The sequence below is a fragment of the Cydia amplana genome, chromosome 11 (genome assembly GCF_948474715.1).
Source record: "Cydia amplana chromosome 11, ilCydAmpl1.1, whole genome shotgun sequence".
In the NCBI taxonomy this organism is placed as follows: Eukaryota; Metazoa; Arthropoda; class Insecta; order Lepidoptera; family Tortricidae; genus Cydia; species Cydia amplana.
The window spans coordinates 7,071,226-7,083,906 of NC_086079.1; the positions used below are offsets into that span (position 1 = coordinate 7,071,226).

The following is a 12,681-nucleotide window of genomic DNA, read 5'->3' on the forward strand; positions in this document are numbered from 1 at the left end:
GTACTACCACATATTATAATTAAACATTTTTCTTGTTTCGACTCACGACCTGGCTGTTTTTTATTTTATATTTTTGTTATACCTACTGCATGTGAGTGTGTCTTTAATTTGTGGCGCTAAAGCTTAATATAGTTTGGTCGTAAAAGGTGTTTTACCTCTGACATATTATAGGCTCTATTAGCAAACTTTATGACGTTTTTAAGGTTCCGTATTTTTACTGACTGTCCATTTAAAAATATATCGGTGACATTCACTTACGATTGCAGCATTTGCACACAAATATAGACTCATAATTTGTCGAGTTATCGTAATCACTTATCACACCACAGGCCTTTTAAATCCCCAAAGTGCTAACGTGTGTGGATTATGTGAATTGAAAAGATCAAACATACATACTTGTGTACTCACGATGTAGTGGTAATCAATGATTATAATATGCACCTTATTGCGTGGTAATACGGCGAAAAACGTAAACATATATCTGACTCCAATGTACTTATTGACATTAAATAGGTACGTATCGACTAGACATATGATAAGAATTGTATATAATACCATTTCAGGAATATAAATAGAAAACATACGTAGCAGTTACGTTGTTTTTACCATTGCCTGCGTCGCTTTAGTCTTTAGACATACCAGTTTTGCATGGGGTCTTTCGACCCCCTATCGCAGTGAAGGTGTTACTACTGTTAATATGTCAAAATGACAGCACAAAATTAAAAAAAAATGTGCATAAAGAGGTTTTGTAAATATGCAGTTCTAAAAACTTTTTGATTCACCCCGTAGGTAAATCATAAATCTTCAAAATTATTGCATAAAAAGCGGCCAAGTGCGAGTCGGACTCGCCCATGAAGGGTTCCGTATTTAGGGGATTTTGACGTATTAAAAAAAAACTACTTACTAGATCTCGTTCAAACCAATTTTCGGTGGAAGTTTGCATGGTAATGTACATCATATATTTTTTTTAGTTTTATCATTCTCTTATTTTAGAAGTTACAGGGGGGGGGACACACATTTTACCACTTTGGAAGTGTCTCTCGCGCAAACTATTCAGTTTAGGAAAAAATTATATTAGAAACCTCAATATCATTTTTGAAGACCTATCCATAGATACCCCACACGTATTTTTTTCTAAAAATTTTTTTGAGTTTCAGTTCTAAGTATGGGGAACCCCCAGAATTTTTTGTTCGTTTTCTATTTTTGTATGAGAATCTTAATGCGGTTCACAGAATGCATCTACTTACCAAGTTTCAACAGTATAGTTCTTATAGTTTCAGAAAAAAGTGGCTGTGACATACGGACGGACAGACAGACGGACAGACGGACGGACAGACAGACATGACGAATCCATAAGGGTTCCGTTTTTTGCCATTTGGCTACGGAACCCTAAAAACTGACCTAACATACCCCTAAAATTGCTTATCTAGTTATCTGTCCGGATGTAAGTACAGCTAAAGTCAATGGTCTGAAATTAATTTTATCTACAGTTGAATTACCAAAAAGACAAAGAGGTCGTAAAAAAAGATTTGCAACCGCCTGCATTATCTTGAGATAAGAAGCGAAGTTTAGTGCTTGTTTGGGCTGAAACTACTCCGTTACTATATTCAGCTAGTCAATTCACTGATTCTGACTCTTAAAACAAACCTAAATACCCAATATAACTTGGACTCGAGAATCGTACTGGTTTTATGCGTTCGGAGATCATACTTATGCCAGTTATATGGTCGGATGCATTGTGAAGTGAGAACTAATGCAGTAAATCCTAGGTTGGACAGTGGGTGATAAAGTAGCAGGCTTTACGTAGTACTGGACAATGTACAGTTTATAAAATAAAGCGTGCTAGGTGGGGTAGTTGGAAAAGTGAACACGCTTCGATTAGAGTTTACGATCCGAATCCAATCTGCTTTTCACTACGATTCAGACGAAATAAACAGAAATTAAGATTATTCTATAGTTTACAGCTCACACAGCCAGTATCACTACATAGTATAAAACAAAGTCGCTTCCCGCTGTCTGTCTGTCTGTATGCTTAGATCTTTAAAACTACGCAACGGATTTTGATGCGGTTTTTTTAATAGATAGAGTGATTCAAGAGGAAGGTTTATGTATAATTTGTTAACCCGTGCGAAGCCGGGGCGGGTCGCTAGTTTATAATATTTAACTACTAACTACGGGGCGTCCGGAAATATTCGATCAACGGCTGTGACAAGAAATCATACTTAGCCAATATCTCTGACAATATAATCTACAAATGGATCGTAGGAACGTAGATATCAGTAACTACTTCAATACGTCACTCTTATCATTTCGCGTTCTTTTATTCGTTGATAAATAATGTTAGTTATTACGAAAAACTGTACACAACACAAAAACGTGTACCTATCTTACTAAAGGCGGAGACAGTTAAATAATAACGACAACAATATCAATACAAATATTCATGACGCTATGTAACGACATCCCTAACGAGGTATTATTGAAGATAGCGCCACTTTCAATTTATTCAAGTAGGACATTGCTTATGGCTTAAAAAAAACAACGGTATATTGTTACCTATAAATAGCTGGCGTTAATGTCCCAACCCTTTAACATAACCTATTGAAAACGTCTTACAAGAACATGAAACTAATGACGCTATCGTCGTTAGGTATTTATTGACGATGTTGGCGCCACTCAATCCATGGAATTTAAGTTGGACATTGCTCATAACTGAAAAAACCGACGGTACCTAGTAACTTTTTTGAGAAACTACAAAAAAGTAGTTGGCGTTAAGGTCCCAACCCTTAACATAACCTATTAAAACGCCTTACATAAAAATGGAACTAAACCCTGAGGTCTACAGTTCTACACTGAGGCTATCTGCAACAACGATGACTTGCCCTTTGAGTTCGCCTTTGTACCTTTATTTCTGTAAATTTTATGTAAATCTGTGTTGTGTACAGTAAAGTGATTACTACTATACTACTACTTGATGAGAAACGCAACTTTGTATGGAGATTACCAATCCTTATCATTCGCTCGTCTGTAATAAAGGTAAGGTGTTTAGGAAGAGCCGTAACCAATTGAGTAGGACGGCCACAGAATGTGCTATTGTTTTGCATAGATAAGGCTTCTCAAGGCTTACACTTCTGCTGAAGTTGTTGTTGTTTCAGCCGATTTGTCGCTAAACCGGCACATTGTATGTATGTATGAAAATTATTAAATCGTACTTTAAACACTAAAATAAGTGTTCTGTTCTTGCCAATTATGGTATGAGAGCCAGTTTGGCAATAATTTCATTTTCGTTGCAAGGTTCGCTGTACTTTTCTCGACAGTGAGGTTATAAGCATCTTCGGTCCCTATTATTACACGACTGCCCAAAAAAAGGAGTGTCTTGTTTTCAGCGTTCGTGTTTGTATTTATCTATGAATGTATGTGAGTTTCTTTATTCCACCATAACTTCTGAATGCCTTATCAAACTGGTAGTTAGGTTTAGTGCTTTGGCACCTTTGTTGTTAGTGGTGGTTTTCAGGAAAAGTGTACTATTTACTTTTGTTATAAGAACTAACAGTTAATTTTGGGTCTGAAAATGCGTCACAAAACGGTATTTTTTTTCGGACGAAGTATTTTTTTCCTTCTTTCAAATACGAGTAGTCCTCGTGATTTTGAGTATTAATAACCCAAAAGTTGAGGGTTTTTGTAAAAAAAACAGTAAATGATACTTTTTTCCGAATATAGTAGGTACGGACCTCTAAATGTTCTCATTAATGCGAACTTTGAAGTCGAAAAGTTCAGTTATTATAAAACGATAATAAACTTTCGCAAATGATTCACGGGAAACTTGATGACTTATAAACACATAAAACGGGGAAGATAAATTTCTGTTTGTAAACATTACAATGTATACTTTGAAGTCAGGTAATTATGGAGTAATTGCATCATTCACAACTGTGTAATAATGCCCAGGTCCCACGGTAATTCGGCAACAAACATACTATTTAGTGAAAGATAATGGATCTCGTCCTACCTTTTATGTATGCAAGCAAACCTGCGTTGATGAGCTTGAAATCGGTAGGAAATGTACGTAAAGTGGTACTATTTTTGGAATAAGTACTAACAGCGACACTCTCAACTTAACAGGTCGCAAGTTCGACGTTTGCCCTAAGCGGTGATTTTTTACATTGTTTCTTTAGTACATCGTACATCGCTTCCAGACGTATTTGCTTAATAAATAAGAGTTCCTTTTGTCCTTTTTTGGTACGGAACCATAAAAATTGTTTGCACGGTATGATTAGGTCTATGTAAAGTATTATGAAAAGTCAGTTTGATGTGGATGATGCGACTATGGTATCTAACGCCGTTAGTGTATTCCTTATGCTTTCATCGTGTATTACTTTTAAGGTTGCCAACCAAATCATGAATAGGTACAATTCTTAAAGGGACCCCCACGCCAATGACCTTCGATCTGAATCCCTTAGTTTTATAATGTTTTTTGTAGCTTATGAAGCTTATCAAATTAACAGCAACGACAAAGCAAAGCAAATTTCGCAATAATATAATATAATAGTAAGCCCAGTTTAATTACTGTATACCTGCTTCATATTGTTAATTATGATCACTGACTTATGATAAATTAAACTTGACATTCACTCGTTCAAGTTGCGTTGTTTGTTATTGTTTCTAGGATCGACAATATTATGAACTATGTATGGTATGTTCAGTCAATATCACATATGTATGTGTTACATATTTATAGTATCGACTGCAATTATAGGATGGTATTTTGTAAACATAGTTGTAATAATAACCAAATACTCAAACAGTATGTAATAGTTCATTCATTTTTAGATATTTTAGACTGACAAAACTAAAATGTTAAATACATATAAAAAAAAACAATATATTGTAGGTAGTTAAAAATAATAAAACATTATTGCATTTTTGCATACCTCTACACTGATATTTATAATAAGAAAATGATATTTGCGGATGTGTATTTAGTCAGATTACCACATTATGGTATAGAGTGGACCTATTAATTTTATTAATGTTATTTTAATTTTTAGGCTGTACTGACTATTCCTTAGCATAAATATTTTAGTGAAGAAAATGCTTGCTACCCTACTAATATTATAATGCGAAAGTAGCTTGTCTGTCTTCACACTTAAACCCCTGAACCAATTTAGGTGAAATTTAGTATGGAAATAGTTTGAGGTTTAACAAAGGATGAAGGATAGCTTTTATCATGCAGACTGACTAGCGGCAGAAGCTAGGTGCAAAATAATTTTTCAACTGTCAGTTAACTTTTTCTAAGTGTAAGGCCTGAGTGGACGCTCGAAGCGGAACGGTAGGAGGGGCGTGCAGCGTGGCGTTGGACTCACAAGTAATTTGAGCAGCGTGCACTAAGGCCGCTCCTATAAGCTTGCATTCGTTTAACATGCACACCCACCACTCGAGCGTCCACTCAAGCCATACACTAAGTCTAAACATTGTTGTAACTTTAATTTGACTTACCTCCTCGCTAGATGGAGCCTCTCCTGTGTGGTGAGGTGCTCCACCTGAGCCATCTCAGACACCAGGTCCGAGTGCTCCATTTTGTAGCGCCTCCTGGGAATAAGTCATCTGATTAGTAGAGTAAAGTTTCTGTAGATCTAAAAAATCCTGTAGCTACTTGAAGCTACAGGGCTTGACCGAGAATCATAGTTGGTGGCGATCACAATAAATCTGGAATTATTGCAAGCATACAGAGGCTTAGGAGCCTGACATAGCACTTAACAAAACTGATTCATTAGTAAATAAAATAAAAGGCAAATAACACATTGTTTCTAAACCAACAATTTACAACTTCCTAGTACAGTCAGCAGCAGAAGTTGCTAAGCGGGCGAGGTGTTCAAATGATCTTGACGCGACTTTATTGTTAAGGGAATAAGAGCGTGTCAAGGTAATTGTGAACACCTTGCCCGCTTAGCAACATCTACTGCTGACTGTACGTCATACAAACTGCAATATTTAAGGTACTTTCATATTACGCTTTCAATCAGCTACAGTCATATTAACCGTAGTGCAACTTGAGCATAAACTGAACATGAGCCTAATGTCTTAACAGACTATTAGGAAAAAGAGCCTGATTAGTATAAAAAAATAAAATTCTACTCACAATCTCTGTGATTTACTTTTATGTTTATACAATTGGACAGTGTTATGAAATAAGCGATCAAGCGACAGTTAGTTCGCTAGCGCTTAGTTTGCTATTCCATAACACTGTCCAATTCTGTTTAGCCATATATATATTACAATCCGTCATAAAAGTTTCATTCATTTATGAATAAATATTTGAATATATAGAAGTTATAGAAGTTATAAGTTATGAGGTTTACAGGTCTTCCACGAGAGTAAACAAGGTCGGCGTACCGCAGGGGAGTATCCTGGGTCCTCTGCTCTTTCTACTGTACATTAACGACCTACCGAATGCGATAAATTTTGAGTGTATACTCTTCGCGGATGACCTATCGGTCGTCATACCATGTAGTGATGACAAAACGTACAATAATAACATAAACAAAATAATCGCTGATGTAATAAACTGGTTACATAGCAACAACCTTCAAGTAAATCTATCAAAAACCACATTTGTCCAGTTTATAAATAGAAATGGCAAAAAGCAACAACTGACTGTAACTTTCGCAGATCAGGTGATAACAGAATCAAGTCAGACTATGTTTTTAGGCATTTGTTTAGATGACAGATGTTCTTGGGGTGAGCATATTAATAAATTGTGTAGTAAAATTAACACGTTTGCGTATGCTCTTTGGAAATTGGCTAAAATTAGCACCAAGCAGACCGCAATACAGGCCTATCACGGCTATGTTTGCTCACTCCTCAGATACGGCGTTCTCCTCTGGGGAAATTCAATCCATGCAAGACGCGCACTTTTAGCACAAAAACAGTGCATCAGGGCGATCTGTAACGTAGACGTCTTAACATCTTGTAGGCCGCTATTTATAGACCTGAATTTATTGACTGTGCCGTGTATCTATATTTATGAAGTTTGTTTATTCGTCAAGGCCCACCCAGAACTCTTCAAAACATTCAAAGATATATGCAACTTTCCTACAAGGTACCCAAATCGTCTCGCTGGTCCTGGCCGTAAGACACAATTGTACAGCAATAATGCATATTGTAAGTCCATTGACATATTTAATTGCCTACATGATGACATTAAAGATTTGCCTATTAGTTTATTTAAGCGTAAACTTAAGAACTGGCTCATTCAAGAATGTTTTTACTCTGTTGAAGAATATTTTGATTACTTTAGACATCAAACTTGACATTTTATGATATAATTTAATTGTAATTTTGACATTTTAGTAATACGCTAGATATAAGTGCAATAGATTGTTAGATTTAAGTACTCTAAGTACGTACCGTTGCATGCTTCTTTTTATATTTAGGTAGTTTCTAGAATAGTTTTGCATGCCAGCTTCTGGTGGAATGTGTGTGACCACGACATATTTTTATAACATCTTTTTGTACCACATTTTAAAGCGAAATAAAGATATTTGTATTTGTATTTGTATTTGTATATTTCAAAAAGCCAAGAAACATAAATTATGAGTATGAAATAGTACTAATCATAATAATAGTATATAGATAAAACTGATTCCGCTTTACATATGGATATTGAGTATTGTTTTGAACTCAATGCATAAAAAATACACCCAAATAACAAATCCTATGATTTTGTGGATCATAATAATACAACAGTGCTCCGAAGTTGTTGTTGCAATGTTGTACGTTTTGAGTTGTATTTATTATTATTATTATTAAAGCCTTTCTTATTTTGAGTTGTATTTACAGTAGCAGTAAAGTATCATAATTGTATAGAAAAAATACACATATAATGTACCTAATTAGCACCTCAAAAATTTAATCAATTTCAAATTTCATTTCATTTAACTTCATTTATTTTTACCTGTCACACTAATAAACTAAAAGAAAATATAAAAAGTGATAAACAAATATTTAAGAGAATAAGTAATATACAACAGGAGAAAACGTGATGTAGTGTCCCTTTGATAACTGGACTGATAAGATATCAGTAGCCATGATAGTTCAATACCTAACGCTAATCTTATTAGAATCTTTTCGGGCTAACTAATAGCGCACATTCAAAACAAGGTGAAAAAGAAATTAAAAACAAGTGAGATTTAGAAAGGCACCTAGATAAGAACTTTTCAACTGAAACCACTTTTACACAGCAAACTAGGTACAAATAAAGTGTAACCTACAAAAAATACAATTTGGGTGTTTGTTTTATATTACTTGTTACACTACTTACCGCTATTTATCCGTATTACGATGCAAAAGTATGTTTCTTTCTAATCTTGACACATTCGCCACACATGATAAACAGCTTAGGAAAAATTACAGCTTAAGAGGTCACGGCAAAATAAATTACGTACTTATATTTACTTATTGTCTAACATAAAACTTTACAGTTATGTTTCATTTTCCGTTATTTTCGTGAAAATTATAAACAAGGAGAAAAATCACAAGACAATGCGAGCGGCACGAAACATCGTTTATTGAATGTTGCCACAATAAAATTTGTTGACATGAATGAATGAATGAATGAATAAATGATAAGCTGTAGTTGCCAGCTCAAAATCACAGATCTCACACAATGTGCAATGTACACCACACTGCAGAAACGAATTGTAAATAAAATATAACGCGACATTATCGCCATCTATGGCAGAAGTGCTAGAAGAGCACGAAAGAGGCAGTTTTGTAAGTGCTGCCACCTACAGGTTGAGCATATTTACATCGTTTTTACGCGGTTATCACTCTAATTATTAGAGTCTAATACGAATTCGCTTGTTGCTCGGGAGAGTGACAGCGCTATGCACGTAAATAGCGATGACCCGCATACACACCGAAGTGATGTGTACTTTTACGTGTACTGCCTTTTGGTTGTTAAGTACATGATTGATACATACTTACACTGAGTATGGCCCGACATCTTGGCCGGTTTTATTGCTATTTTGGTACGGAACCCTAAAAATGAAGACATTGTAAACATGGTGGTGATACAAAACTGACGAGGCACATGCGAGTATTGACTTGCACTTGGCCGGTTCTTTCAAGATTAAGCTGGAAACAAATTATCGGAAGCGGCTGACGGACGCAGCTCACAGCCGCGACTTATAGGTATCTAGATAATGAATATACACTGAACTGTGCAAACTATCGGAGGTAAGCCGTGGACGTAACCTTGAGCCTTCGGACATCCGACAGAAATCTGGCGCGCTGGATGTTCCTGACTGTGCACACTTTTATGTCGCGCGCGTCAGCCGCGTCCGATAATTTGTTTCCAGCTTTATTTTATTTTTTAGGTATGTCACTTGTAAAGGTCCAACATACTGTATTTAATTGAGGTAAACATTTATTTTATTCGTACCTACATTGACACACAATTTATGAAGGCATATTAGTTGCGTTTAGCTATGTTATGTAGGTAGGTAGGTAGTACACTTGTAGGTCAGGTGACTAACCCTTAAAGTCAAATCAAATCAAATCATTTATTTTTGGAAGTGGCAGGAACCGGCTCCCGGACAATTTAACACATTTAAGTTTGAAATTTGATTAATTAAAATAAACGGACTAATGTAAAAGCGGGCGGGGCGGCGGAAAGCGCCGAAATTTTAAAACGTAACAAATATAAGAGCCTCGGTAGAGAGTACCATTTTGTACCATTTGGAGTTGAAACTCTAGGTCCATGGGGTCCCAGCGCGCATAAGTTTTTCGCAGAAATCGCGAAGCGTCTGGTTGACGTAACTGGTGACCGAAGAGCTGGCGGCTACCTCGCACAACGTATCAGCATTGCGATACAGCGAGGAAATGTCGCCAGCATCCTTGGTGCAATGCCTCAAGGGCCTATTTTAGATTTAAGCTAGTTTTTAATTTCTTTTAGTAATACACTGTATATATCTTGTTTGTAAATAAATGATTGTTTTAACCTTTAAATAAAATTGAAATTCGAACAACTCAAAAATGACGCAGGTGGGCGTTTTTTTTTGTTGTCCCAAACACTTTTTTTCAAATTTGGGTTTTTTTACGTTATTTCTACTCAGAATCACGAGCTCTTTCTATCCTAATAGGAGAAAAAAAGTGTCCTAAGGTTTTTATTTCCATTCCGTCACAATTTTTCATAGACTTTGTATGGTGGTCGCGTAATGGAAAGATCGAAAAATGTATGGATATTTTGGGACACTTTTTTTCTCCTATTAGGATAGAAAGAGCTCGTGATTCTGAGTAGAACTAACATAAAAAATCACAAATTAAAAAAAAAAGTGTTTGGGACAACAAAAAAAAACGCCCAGGTACTTATGCCACTTGAAAGGCTAAATTATAGCTGGTCAACCAAATCATGCCAGTAAAAAAAGGCGCGAAATTTAAATTTTCTATGGGACGACATCCCTTCGCGCCTACATTTTTCAAATTTGCCACCTTTTTCTACTGTCAAGATCTGGTTGACCAAGTATATATCACAAAATTTTATTGTTTTTTATACTCTGTATGAAGTATAATATATGGCAGTTATTTACTTTTGAACCCCATGAAGAAAACAATAAAATCCAGTCATAATCTTTATTCTTTTTTACATAATCCACTATTTTTTAACAATTTAAACAATGAGCGGTGTAGATTTAAGCCTAGGCACTATTATGTTTTCAATTGACACACCATATAGTAAAACTTTATTACTGCATTAAAATATGCCTTTCATTCAATTTAGAAACATGAAAATTTTGATTTTTTTTTTAATTACCTCAACTTGATTTACAGTCGCAGTAATTTAAGAATAAATAAACTCAATTGAATTTGTTACTATCATTCACTAACTACTAAACATTAAGTAGGTACAATGTTCACATTTAAACAACTCAATCAGTCGTGAAATGAATACACTACACTATTGTCGATGTTATCTACATTGTTACAATTATCACTTACCTATTATTAATTTACTGATGACTTAAGATTATCGCATACTGTAGAGTAGAAGTTAAACGTTAAACCACTTTTTAAATGAAAGCCACTCACATTTGAATGTCGATTTTAATATTGGTATTACTTTTATTAAAATAGATGGTAAATCGGCAAAATACACAGCCTTTAAAATCAGAGATTTAGACCCTTATTTTTTTGAAAAATTAACAAATAGGACACTTCTTACCACCGTTCCCTAGTTTAATGTTCTTATATTTTTCCGTGCCGACTAATTCCATATTTCACGAGACCAGCCTATGTTATGGCCACCGGCCTAGTTTTACTTTAATGTTGCATGAAAGTAACAGTTTGTATAATGGGTGTTCACTTTTCTCTTACGCAGCGTTGTAAAGATCAGTCATACCCATAAATACGATTATTTACAACACTCAAATCAATACATTAAAACAGCGCTGCTAGTGGTACCTAGCAAAATATTTCCCTTCAACAAAGGAAGCATTGTGCTAAACTAATTTTCAAACATAAAAGTACCTACGTATACCTACCTACATATGTTGAGGAAATATATTCCCTATTCCAGGCCCTAACAAGAGTAACAAGATTCAGATTATTACAAAAACCGGCCAAGTGCGAGTCGGACTCGCGCACGGAGGGTTCCGCACCATCAACAAAAAATAGAGCAAAACAAGCAAAAAAAACAAGCAAAAAAACGGTCACCCATCCAAGTACTGACCCCGCCCGACGTTGCTAACTTCAGTCAAAAATCATGTTTGTTGTATGGGAGCCCCACTTAAATCTTTATTTTATTCTGTTTTTAGTATTTTTTGTTATAGCGGCAATAGAAATACATCATCTGTGAAAATTTCAACTATCACGTTTCGTGAGATACAGCCTGGTGACAGACGGACAGCGGAGTCTTAGTAATAGGGTCCCGTTTTTACCCTTTGGGTACGGAACCCTAAAAATGACATTAATTTGATATTAATGATATCATGCCAATCAATGTCAAATCAATAAAAAAAATGTTTATACCTGAATCCTGTATTAGGGAGTTAGAGTTAGATCAAGATAAGTCTGCAATCTGCAATGATTTTGATAGCACACGCAGTGCAAGTGTTATTTTAAACGTCAAACTTCTATATAATAGGTCTATGAAATTATTACGTTTAAATAACACTATCAAAATCGTTGCAGACTTGTCTTGGTTTAACTTTAATAAACCATTCATCAACATAAATAGGTGTAATGATTTGCTGGAGTACAATTATATTAAACTTTTTAATGTCTACACATAAACAAAATCTAAAAGTTAAATACCTAAAAATCTTATTTTTAAAAGATTAATAGGTTAGTTTAGTATTAAACCGCTATTATTGTACTAATTTACTTAAGTATTAACTACATACAATTTACAAAATGCAATTTTTGTGAATTAGCCCAGTCAATGCGTCATCTTTATAATATATCAGTATAGTATAACAAGTAGGATTTAACTAGAATTTCCTTACACTTAAACTTAAAAAAACTGATACCTAGGTAATGCTATAAAAGTTAACCCATTAGCTGGGCTACATAATTATGTAAGATACAGTAAATTTTATATTAAACAGTTAAGCATCTAAATAACAATTTAACACTTTGAGTATAGGTACATAACATATTTACAAGAAATTATTTAAGTATCTA

The 12,681-nt window shown here is 34.9% G+C and overlaps 1 protein-coding gene across 4 annotated transcripts in view; it reads right to left on the bottom strand.

Annotated features, from left to right (window-relative positions):
* The window catches only part of LOC134651929 (protein phosphatase 1 regulatory subunit 16A), a 49,841-nt gene extending 41,250 nt beyond the window's left edge, over nucleotides 1–8,591 (bottom strand). The window contains exons 1-2 of one of the 4 annotated variants that reach the window (XM_063507047.1): nucleotides 8,321–8,536; nucleotides 5,497–5,589 (exon numbers count right to left, since the gene is read on the bottom strand). In XM_063507047.1, coding sequence (XP_063363117.1) covers nucleotides 5,497–5,576 — 80 coding nt within the window. In that variant the 5' untranslated portion in view covers nucleotides 5,577–5,589; nucleotides 8,321–8,536. Of the gene's footprint in view, nucleotides 1–5,496; nucleotides 5,590–8,320 lie in introns of all 4 variants that reach the window. The other 3 variants (XM_063507045.1, XM_063507044.1, XM_063507046.1) reach the window with 3 other exon arrangements.
* Nucleotides 8,592–12,681: the final 4,090 nt, after the last annotated feature.